Consider the following 12,167-nt stretch of genomic DNA (forward strand, 5'->3'; position numbering starts at 1 on the left):
ATAAACATTCATTACAAAGACCCTGGGACTTTGTAATGAAAGCAGATTACAAAAGTTCATGTTCCCCATGATTACTGTGGACATAGGTATATTCATTCATTTATTCTAGAAATGTTTTAGAGCACTGATTATATAGCAGATATTGGTGCTAAGTGCTGTAGACACAAGGTAAAAAGGAACATTTCCTGCTCTCATTAAGGGTTAGTCCAGCTGAAAGATAGTCATGCAAACAAATGGAAAAGTGTAGTTATTCACAAAATGCCATTGGAAGGCAGGAGGGGCCTTCAAGTTGGCTGCAGACACTGGAAAGCTTCATAAAAGAGATCAGATTTTTATATGGACAAAATTTGAAAGGCAGTGTAGAGAAAAATAATCAGTTGTATAAGGGTGGAGGTATTTGAAGTAACTTAAATTTTTAAAAATATCCTTATTGAGATTTGATCCACATATTATAAAACTCACCCATTTAAAGTCTACAATTCAATATTTTCTTGCTGTGTTCATAGAGTATGCAAGCACCACCACAGTCTAAGTTTAGAACATTCTCCTCATCCCAAAGAAATGTTGTATTTTCTCTCTTTCAAATTTCTTCCATTAAATGTTTTTATAATAATAGAAAATCAAAGCATAAAGACAGAAACTTTTGATCTCTGCCATTGTGGGAAAGCTTTCATTGTGTGTAAAACAAACCACAAGTACATAATCATGTCTTTATTTTTTCCGTTTTATTAGTGACAAGGTAAATAGGTTATGTGACAATTTTCACAGATATCTACACATGTATTTAAATAAGAGAAGAAAAAGAAAGGAGTTGAGTTGAAAGAGTGAGGTTTAAGTGGCAACTAGTTCCTGTTGTTTATTGTATAAAAATCTCCAATAGTATGAAACTTGATTTGCCCATTTTTTCCACGCCTTCAAACCAGATGCAAGAATTTCAGCAGGGATATCTAAAATACATATAGACTCTAACAGAGGCATGGTACAACATGAATTAAGAAAGTGATTGGCAATGCTATATGGGAAGGAAATACTCTCAGTGCATTGGTAGAGTGTTCCTCAAGTGGAACGGATGCTCAGGAACTGATGACTGGTGAGTTCACCTGATCTCAGGTGTCCCCCTTCCTCCATTTGCTTCCACATCTGAGGTGGCAGAGGGGACCACTGTGTGCATGATGATCCCTTTGTCAAGTGCCTGTAGGTAGCAGTGCCCATCCCTCTTGAGAGGACCAGGACCTTGCTCCTTCTGGGTCCCAGTCTTGTTCTAGCATCTCTACTTTCCTCCTGCTGTCTGTGCAACCTGGTTCATGGGGTCCTACACTTATGTAGCCCTAGGAGTTCTGAGTTTCTTCACATATGTTAGCTTAAAAGGCAATGGGTATGTTTTCCCAGGGACATTTTAAGACCCCAAATCCTGAGGAGCTAATCCCTGTTGGCCCAAAGTCAGGCATGATGACAAGAGTTAGGGCATTTCTTGGGGGCAGAGAAACCTATTGGGCACTCTTCCAATTATAAACAGACAGACAGCTCCCTGTAAAACCAATTCTACCTAGAGAATTAACATGGAAGACCCCCAGAGGCTAGTGTGGGACCCTCAAACTCTCTAAGGCACCTGCGGTTCTCACCCATAGTCAGCCATACACGCCGGGAGCCAGACTTCAGTCCTCACATACTTGAAACCGCTACCATGACAGGATTTAATTCACAAGTGGGAAAAATATGAACTGCATCAGAGTATTCTTCCATGTGCCTTGCATTTGATTTCCAGTGAAGCTCTGCAGCTGTAGCCAAATGGCTTGCCTCCAGGTTAAGGCATGACAGAAAATTTAGTGTCTGTGAGTTTGGCTCATGTTTCAAATAAAGTGTGATTGTTGACATTGGGAATACAAATTTTCCAACTGCATTGTAAACTGAAGGATTTTGGTCTGCTTGCTCTATTATATGTAATATTCAGGATATTAATTTAAAAATAACTAATGCCAGTGTAAACATGCTTTAGATACATAGGTCTATAAAATATTGCACATAAATATAAAATTTGTTCAGCATTTCTTCATAGTAATTTTTCATTATCATAAAAAGGATACAAAATTGAGCAGGTTACATGAATTTGGCTGGTCAAGTTTACTTAAAAAATGATGACATGACGCATGGTTATGGATTATTTACAAGAGTTTTAAACATCAACTTTTTGTGATGGTTAAATTTTAGATGGTGGGAGAATAGGCTAAATAAAGATTAGTTTCCAAAGGTATGTACTATAAAGATTAGCAGTAAAAATGAGTAGTAAAGTTAGAATAGGCAGTGGTAGATAAAATTCTTAGGAATTCCTTTTCTGGGTTCATCTCACATCTGCATAACTTTATATTTCTTTACCATGTAAGCTTCACATGTCCTCCCTGTGTCTATAATTTTGAGGTATAGTGGAAAAATAGGTATTTAATCCCAAGCTAAATATTGGTATTGCTTCTTATAGATATTAAGAATAATGTTTACCCATATTGTAAAATTGCTTTTTTATTAATGGACTCTAGAAATTTTACCATTACTTTTAATTACTAGACAGGTTCAGGAATACCTTGAAATTTATGTATTGCTAATTAAGTCAATAGGATTTTTGTTTCTATAAAAGGAACTATAAATACAACATTTGCAAAGCTAAATAAAGCAGACGTGAGTCCCTGGAAATTGTGAATAAAAGTGATTTCAGTTAGCAGGTGATGTAGTCTTAAGTGAAACTGTCTGCGTTTCTTTAACACTGTCTAAATCCTGAAGAAGCTCTATTAATTTATCTGCACAAGATGGTTATCTTAGAAGGGAATTGAGTGAGTGATTTTGAAAACCAGCTAACCAAATTGTAATGTCCAAATTTTCTAGATGACCAGACTATCCGCCTACAGACATGGAAAATAAATAAATAAATTGTTATCCTCAGTTACAAGATCATCTTTGTCGTTTCAAAAGTACTTTCACAGTACCAACAACATATGCTTGTCTCCCTGAGCCATAACTTCATTAGAAATATTTCTTTTCCATAGGGAGGTGTCAAACGTTCCGCTGGATGCAGTAGTGTTGGAAGGTTCGGTCCTAGTTTACCTTCCGAAGTCAATTGTGATTCAGACAGTTCATCTCTGTGGCTTGAGTTGGATTTACCTGGAAAGCAACTTGAGTTCCCATGCCCATTTCAGACATCTGCCAAAGACAGAACAACTAAAGCAAAAGACAACTTCCATGATTGCTAATGGTTTCCACAGTGTTGAGGACAGACGTTACATCGCCCAGAAGGGTCTCTGGGCTCTGTGGCAGCTTCTCCAAAGTGCAGCATAGAGGAGGTGATATTTCTGGGGTGCTTCCATTTCCTAGGTCACTGGCAGGTACAGGGAAATCTTTATTGAACCCTTGTGTTCCTTCTTTTCCTTGAACAGGACCAGTGTTCGCGTGCTTTGAGTTTGGGTTTTTCCTTTTCATGCCTCTGCTGCTTTCTCATCTGTCAATTGCTCCCTGTCATTCATATCATCTTGGGGGGGTCTTGCTCTGTCAAAGAATCCACACTATAAACCAGAGAAAAGAGGGCTATAAAATCAAATCGCTCTGGGAATGGGCTGAAACTCCTTATTCTAAGAATTTTCACTTTCTGTGTTTTCTAAGGAAATCAGAGCTCTGTGGATATTATCTGTCTGATTCTCCAAATTAGGAGGGGGAAAGCAGAGTATTCTTTACTTGCAGAGAAGAATTCATTGAGTAGGGCAGAGTGTTTGGGTTCTTCCTCCTATCACGTTATGGTAGTGGGGTAATGTCCCTGTTTTGTATGATTCACTTGTGGACCTGGTGTTTTTTTCCTGATATTGTAGCTACAAGGCCCAAAGACTTCTGTCTGCTTTTCTGGATGCTTTCTGGAGCCTGCAGAAGCACTAACTGCTGAAGTGTACTGTAGGCTACCTTGGAATGGAATTTTAGAAAAAGAGAGGAGACATTTGCATATCTCTCTGTACTTGTGGAACACATAGCATACAGAGGAAAAGTAGATTGATCATTTCTTTTAATCTCTGAACATCTTAGTGACTTTCCAAAGATCAACCATCAGCTTGAGGAAGAAGTGATTCTAGAATCTTCATCCTCCCAGATTTCTATTAGTATTTGGTTTAGAAACCTGGAACATCAGTTCTTACTGTTTCTTACACTAAAGCCAAATTCACTGGGTTTCATTGAGAACTATTGAGTTGTCTTTTTTTTTTTTCCCCAGGACTAGTACCATATTCTGTCAATTGCCATATGTCATTTATGGAAACAAAGATAGTGGAAATAAAAGAACAATATAAGAGTCTCTTTCTAAAGGCAATCTATGCTGTAGACTCTGTAGGCTCAGGATGGCACAAAACAGCTTACAACAGTCTGAGGGGTTTGAAGTGGCGGGGGGGTGGGAGGTTGGGGTACCAGGTGGTGGGTATTATGGAGGGCACGGCTTGCATGGAGCACTGGGTGTGGTGAAAAAATAATGAATACTGTTTTTCTGAAAATAAATAAATTGGAAAAAAAACAGCTTACAATAATGATCAAGAAAGCCATATTTCACTCACATGGCAAGGTTTTCTTAGTTTACTAAGTAAGCCACGTAACTGTTTTAAAATTAAGATACATTATGATTTTGGGGAACCACAAAAAAAGTAGTTAACTCAGATGTGACCAGATTAATTACTCTTATAGTTATGTAATTGTGACACTGTTCCTATTTTGGAACGGAAAGCTCTGTGAAACTGGGTAGTCGTATTGGTTTTGGGCCAGAAATTAATGCCTATTGCAGATTTTTACAATAAACTTCAGTAAAACACATGAAAGAGTAGATTAAATCGTCCTAATGGAGTTGGACTAATTGGCAAGAGACAAAAAAACAAGTTCGAGAATATAATATGCACGATCTATTTGGCCTGATAGAGCAAGTATCAGTTAATTACTATATTAATTGCATCTGCATAGTGCTTATAGAGAAACATCTCAGAGGATTGCTGATAGGACCATGTCAGTAAAAAAGCTTGAGATCTTGATCCAAGCATACTGGAAAGAGGATCACAGGTCTCAGCTAAGAAAGTCTAACTCTCTCCATATTTATTTACAAGAAAACTCAAGATAAAAGCGGCATTAAACACTCTTGGTCTTCTTACATGTCAGCTATACACGCATAGTAAGTTTGCCAAAACAAACATGATGCAATTTTCCTGTTATGCCTTTTGGTCTGTTAAAAATTCCCAAATCATTACTCTGGCATTGTCTTTCTAAATCTCTAGGTGTATCCTTGTAAATCCTCTCAGTAGCTTCTCTAATCAACAAGAAAAATAAAAGAAATAAACTTACCTTCCATAAAGCTAAGGTTAAGATGGCCAGAACCAATAATCCAAGAAGTATTGCTAGTATTATTACCCATAATGGGATTGAGAAGGAAACATTTGGAGTTGCCCAAATAACGGATGTCTTAATCTGAAATGGAAAATAAAGCAAATGAGCTCAAACTCTTGGATGAAATAAGGCAGTTATTACCACTATAATACTGGGGGGGGTTCGTTCTGAAAAGTTCCATGTAATAGTTGAAATCATCTCAGGGGAGATCTGAATGTTTAAAGCACTCAAACATAGAATCTTAAAAACCAGCACATTCTCAGATCCCCCAGGTTGGATGGAAGATCTAATTACAGACACCTGGTATGTGTTTGGCTTAGATAAGCCCAGAAACCCTGACATGGAATTGAGGTAGACCAAGACTTAGAACCAATGAGGTGGAAAGGAATGACCTTAAATTGGGCTGGACCTCTTATGGCAGTAATGACTAAACGTAGACCCTCCACAAGGCCAAGTCTGTCCACACACATTTCTCCACAGAACTGAGCTAACCTCATTGAGAGGTGAGTTGAATTGGATCCATCAGACTGCTGAATATGAAAAAAAGATTAGAAATCGCCTAATCTAACCCCCCATTTTCCATATCAGATAATTGAGTCCCAGACAGGCTCAGTGCAAAGTGAATGCTAATTGTCCAGATGCACTGGGGCTGTCTTCAATCCTAAGTCCAGGTTTCAGTTGCTTCTAGAACTCATTTTACTTCCCACTGTTGCTAGGGAATTTGGAGGAAAAGGAGAACCTCTCAGCAGACCTGCATGCATCACCTCTCCCTTCCCACACGGGCAGAGCAGCTCTCCTGCCCACGTGCCCTTGGATAGCCAGTCAGCAAAAGAAGTTGTAGATGCCCAGACAAAACCAAGAAGAGGCTATGATGCCACGATGCTAACACCCTCTGCCAAAGAAGAGAGAAGTAAAAATATTCTTGGATCTAAAATATCCTTCACCAAGGCAAGCCTATCTGGTTTTAAAGAGAAGTAAGCACTGCTCAGTTAAACTAGTCCAAGTTCTCCTCACTTTAAGTGTGCTGGTTGGAAGGATCATGGGTTGGGTCCCAACACTTGCTCAGGAGCTTTAGGCCACAGTTCTCTAACCTACCAATCAGGAGATAGAAGAGGCATGGCCAAGGTCGATGGCTCTGGGATGAGTCCTGGCTGGACACATACGGGTGTTTTTGTAGCCTACACCCAAGCATGGGGTCCTGACCATGCTCAGCTCTTTCCTCTGCATTCTTAAATTGGAGCATCCTGCCTCTGTGCTTCTCAGCTTGTCTGGCTTTTCATCGCTCCTTCATCTTGGTCCATTTCCTCTATGCGGCGGACATCCTGATGACTTAATTCACTAAATTCTCCAGCCCCAGATATCATTTACATCCAGACTAAACAAAAGCATCAGGAGTAGAGAGACTGCTAGTCATTCCACATGCACAATGGTGCCAGGGACTTGAACCCCTGTTCTCAATGAGAAAGAGGCTGGCCTTAATCTGCTCACCTTATCTCTTCCTCCTTCGCCTGCTAACTCCCGTTGCTGAGCAGTCCCTATTTCATCCAACACATCAGCGGGAAATGCAGCATTTCAAGACCATCCTGCGATTAGCCTCACCCCTCTTGCTGCGGTCTAAAGACAGGAACCCTGGTACATGAAGCAATGCACTGCAAGAACTCAAAGCAGTCATGATGCCCCTGGATTCTGTAGCCGCGTAACTTATTCTACACTGATCCTTTACGTGTACATGGCTGCATGAGCAAGACAGAGACTGATGACTTCTGAATCACCTTTCTTTATATTCCTTTCCCTTGGTGAATTACATCTAGTACCACCTATGAAAGCAGTGCTCAATCCTCATCATAAGGTGCTCAGAGAAAGGACATGAAGTGGTCTTTCAAAATGATCCTAATATTGCTGGAAGCAGACTCTTATAGTTTCAGTAATGAGAATTTCAGAATTTTAGAACCACAAGGGATAGTAGTGATCATGTACTTACCAGCCACTTACAGTGAGCCAGGAGAGAGGAAATATGGAGCCATGGAAAATTCTGAGGTTTCTTTTCTTTTCTTTTCTTTTTTTAAAAGATTTTATTTATTTATTTGACAGAGAGAGAATGTGTATGCACGTAGGCAGAGCAGCAGGCAGGGGAAGCAGCAGACTCCCCACTGAGAACCCTGGGATCATGACCTGGGCGGAAGGCAGAGTTTTAACCAGCTGAGCCGCCCAGGTGCCCCAATTCTGAAGTTTCTTATAACTGTTTCTTCCCCCTGAGTATACCTCTGAGTGCACTGAGGAAACAACATAGTTTCCGGCTATACTTGGTACATGTACTAGAGATCCCAAAATTTATCAATAGGTAATTTACAGTAACACAAGGAACCATATTCCTGATTTACCTTATTAATACCTTAATTTGCCTCTCATGGTGTCATGTTAAGCATAGGAAGCCATCCCAGTTTTATGGAGAAAGAAGGGCCATAGGGCCACACACTGTTCTGTTCAATTTGTTAGGTTAGTAAAAAGTAATAGAGCTACCAGTGACTTTGCTGAGTTCCTTTGCCTCTTGGCTAGTATAGGTTTTGATGTTATTATCTAAAAAACTGGTCATTTTGTAGAAACAAGTAGGGAAGGTCACTTACAAAGAGTTAATGATATGTGAAGGCTTTTTTTCCCCCCAGCAATGATGGAAAAATATAAGTAAAATATTTAATTGAACAGGATATGCTTATTAGGGTCTCCCGAAGCAGAAAACAGCTTTATAGGTATAATTACAAAATCTATTGGCTTTTCATTTACAGTTACTTCCAAAGTTCCTGACAGCAGTGTCTTAAAAACATTTGAGAGTAGATGATCCCTCCTGTCCTTTCAGTTCCAAAATTCTGAAAATCTCATCACCCAAATGGTCATCAGTCTGCTCCCAGTAACATTATGTTCACTTAAAAAATACCATGTTATTCCCTTTCTCTTGAGTATTTTACAAGTTAAGATTACACATGTCATGTACATTTCCTGTAAGTCATCATATGTAATTAACCAGGAGGAAAGGACAAAGAGTTTTAAAAGAAAGCAAACTGGAAAACTTTCCCCCTGCGCCTGCATTCTGCTTTTCTTGCCTGCTGCCTTTAGGACATCCACTTGGCACTTAAGCAGCCCAAACTTCTCAATCTAAAATGCAAGCAGCTGCAAAGACCTTCCTTGGCCCCTGGTGTTTTCCTAAACTTATCTAGGCTTTGCACCACATGGTCAAGAAGTCATTACGTTGAGGACAGTGGAAATACAGAAAATCAACAACAGTGCCCCAGAGCATTTCTCTGGATTTCCAGTGCAGGGGAGCTAATTGGTTGTTGCTGGAAAGAAATGGATAAAGAATCAAGGGTGACGCATCATTGGAGGAGTCGTATGTGTCTTGGAAAGGCAGGTCTTTCTGAGGACACATTGATCAGGGAGTCATATGATGTATTCATGTGTATAAATGCCAATGGGGCATTTCCTTTATGGGTGGAAACAGATAAAGCCCAACTTTTCCTGAAAGTCAATGCTCTGAATAAATTAGAAACTTAAACTACAAAGGTGAGATTACTAGGGAAAGACACTGGATCGCTTTTATAGGACCAAAGTTTATTTAAATTTGTATTAGAGCTGTGGAAATTACAGAATGGTTTTGGGAACGGTTGCCAAGAAATAAAATGTTGGAAAATGCTAAAACTTTGTTAGTATTTATGTTTGTCTTGCAGCTCATTTTGATAAGCCCACAAGAAACTTAGTTACCCACTGGATAACTAATAGGGAGAAAAATAGGTCTTAATTTTCAGTTTCTTATGACAAAACACTGATTTAGTGTAATAATTTTTCATTCATTTAAAATAAGATTTATTAAATACCCCATGCTCTCTGAAGCTCTGTAGATATGATCATCAGCTCTAAGTTGAAACATTCTGCAACCCTGCTCTAGATCAGTGCAAGCCAATAGAAATATAATGTAACCCACATGTGTAATTTTAAGAATATTCAGTAGCCACGCTAGAAAAGAGGAGAGGTTAATTTTAATAATTTATTTAGCCCTAAATATCAAAACTATTATTTCAATATGCAATTGATATCAAAATATCCCCTAAACATTTTAAACTCTGCCCATTTTTAAAATGAAGTCTCCAAAATTTTTATATGTATTTTATATGTGCAGCACATAACAACAAACTAGATTTTCAGTGGTTAAAGGGAAATGTAGTCTCACAGAAAAAAACACAGCTGCATTTAATGGACAAACACCTTACAAAGTAACAGTTTTTAGGTTTCCATTTAAATGAGTTAAAGTAAAACTACTAGTTCATGCTCACCGTGGCCACCTCTCAGGTACTCACTAACCTCATGTGGCTGATTGCCACCACACTGGACCGCACAGCTCTAGAACATTTTGTATAATCTCACACAATGTTGTATTTGCCCATTTACCTAAGTCCCTCTTTATAAGAGTCATTCCTTAAGAAGGTGGTCCCAAGGCAGAAGGTGGGGTATACTGAGAACTAAAGTTTCCTTGAGAATATGGGCAAGCGATTACAAATATCCACTGTTTTAAGAAAGAAGGGTAATGTTGACTAACTGAAGTAAGTACTTAAAATTTAGGGAGAAAAACTCAAGTGTGTGCCCACTAATCAATAAACTGTTCCAGTTTATTTTCATGTATCAAGAACCTACAGCTATTTAAAGAAATGGCATAGAATTTTAACAATTCACTTATAATTATCTGCAAATTTAATAAGTGAGATTCATAAATTTTAAGTGGTTCAGATTTTCTTAAAGTGATGCTAAGTAGGGAACATTTAATCTTACTTTCATCATGTCATAAATCTTGTTCTTCATTATGGTTGAAAGACTATAAACAAATTTTTAATATGCCTACATTTTATCATTGACATTTATGATATGTTTTTGTATATTTTGACAAAATACTAAGGTAGGAAGAGAAAGCTCCCTTGTATTTGCAACTGTAATTAATGTTGACATCTGACAAAATCTTGTGTAAACATACTTCACAGGGGTCACAGGAATGTTTTAAATGAATATACCAAGATACCCTACCTACAGTGCCATTTAGAACAAAATAATATCATAAGGTGGACCAGCTGGACACACATTTTAACAACATTTAAATAACCCCTATGAGATAAGCAGTTTGAACTCCAAACAGTTGTTTAATATAGTAATTCCATTTTAAGGTTCTGAAGTTGTGCTAACAAATGAAATGGATTCACAGTTTTTGTATGAGGTTTTCAATAAGGATTCTCATGTACTCTTCTAATAACTACTATTGGAGTTATACTAGACAATAATATTCCCTCCTAGGTGTCAATTATGGAATTCAGCTTTAGTGGGACAACATATAAATGCCGATGTTTGTTGCTAAGCAAAGAAAGTGTTCAAGTAACTGAATCCTGTTTTTACTGCTGTGCTGTAATGATTGAGCATTCAGTCATAGCCCTTTGCATCAGGCCACCTTTCCCTTATCTCTGAACACAGCAAGGGTCATGTTTCAAGAGTTCCTTACAAACACAGACATGCTGCAGATAGTGATAGGGGGCGCTCTTCCCTTCAATGTGTGACGCTCACATGGGGCTCCAGAAATGGTTGAATCGTGACCATGTTGACAAAGGAATACAAACTAATTATCCCATGCAAGGGCGTAGGAAAACAAGTCTCCTTCCAAAAGAAGTATCTGAGAAGGTTTCCCATTGGCAGAGTATGGATTGGAGCTGTTATGGTTCTCAACCTAGTCCAACTGATAGAGCACCTGAAAGCAATTCCCTTTTGCTGCATTCTTTTCCAGATAAAAATGACCTTTGAGAAGAACTCACTTAAAAAAAAAAAAAAATCAGCCAGCTCAGAGCACAGTCCTCTCAAACCAAGCCACAGGAAAATCATTTCCCTGCAGCACAGAGCAAACTATCCACCAGCCAGATCTCCACTCTGTCAGGTATTGGGAGACCCGACAGCACCTTCATTCCTAAATGTTTTTCCCATAACCTTACATTAATGATGTGGTAAATCATCCACATCAGATAATAGGGCTTTTAAAAAATACAGTGACAAGGGTGGTGGGGATGGGGGAAGAACATGTATCAGATGATTTTGTGGATCTTTTGAGAGGAGTTGAGGACAGCAGGCTGTCACCTGTGGCCAGTACAGAAAGACCCAACACTGTTGACGGGATTGGCTGTAACATATGTTTCTGGTATGGAACACATGCTCTGAGAAAACAAAGGGACCCAGATTTATCTCCCTGTGAGAGACAAGCCTTTGAACCTCCTTGGATGAACATTCTATATTAAAACCCAAAGCCTCTGTCTTCTAGGTTGAACGTAAATCCAAACTACAGCAGACATCTTGTGAGGGAAAGAAGGTTGAGATAAATGAAGAAAGATGTGGCCATGCTTACTTTAAAATGCCACCAAAATTTATGAAAATATTTAGACATTTCCAGGCTGGGCTTCTTTGACGTAACCAGGGGGGGTAAGACATTTTGGGAGGGTTACTATTACTGAGACTTGAGGTGTACCTTGTTCCAGGTATAATGCAGGGCTTCAGAGACATCATTTTATTAACCTTCTCAACAATGCTTTCAGGTGAATGTAACAGCCTGAGGGAGGTACAGTGATTCCCTGAAGATTTCCTAATCAGAGTGGGTGGAGCCAGGATGAAGCCCAAGAGAATGTGTGTGTGTGTGTGTGTGTGTGTGTGTGTGTGTGTTTAGTAATATAATCCCATTTTTGTTGTTTTTTATTTTTCAAATTTGATTT

General features: G+C 38.8%; 1 protein-coding gene across 1 annotated transcript in view; it reads right to left on the bottom strand.

Moving 5' to 3' along the window:
• Positions 1-708: 708 nt before the first annotated feature.
• Positions 709-12,167, bottom strand: part of ITGA8 (integrin subunit alpha 8) — a 174,666-nt gene continuing 163,207 nt past the window's right edge. Inside the window, exons 29-30 of the mRNA XM_044227132.1 lie at positions 5,347-5,469; positions 709-3,548 (exon numbers count right to left, since the gene is read on the bottom strand). Coding sequence (XP_044083067.1) covers positions 3,462-3,548; positions 5,347-5,469 — 210 coding nt within the window. The 3' untranslated portion in view covers positions 709-3,461. The remainder of the gene's footprint in view (positions 3,549-5,346; positions 5,470-12,167) is intronic.

Source organism: Neovison vison, chromosome 12 (genome assembly GCF_020171115.1).
Source record: "Neovison vison isolate M4711 chromosome 12, ASM_NN_V1, whole genome shotgun sequence".
Lineage (NCBI taxonomy): Eukaryota > Metazoa > Chordata > Mammalia > Carnivora > Mustelidae > Neogale > Neogale vison.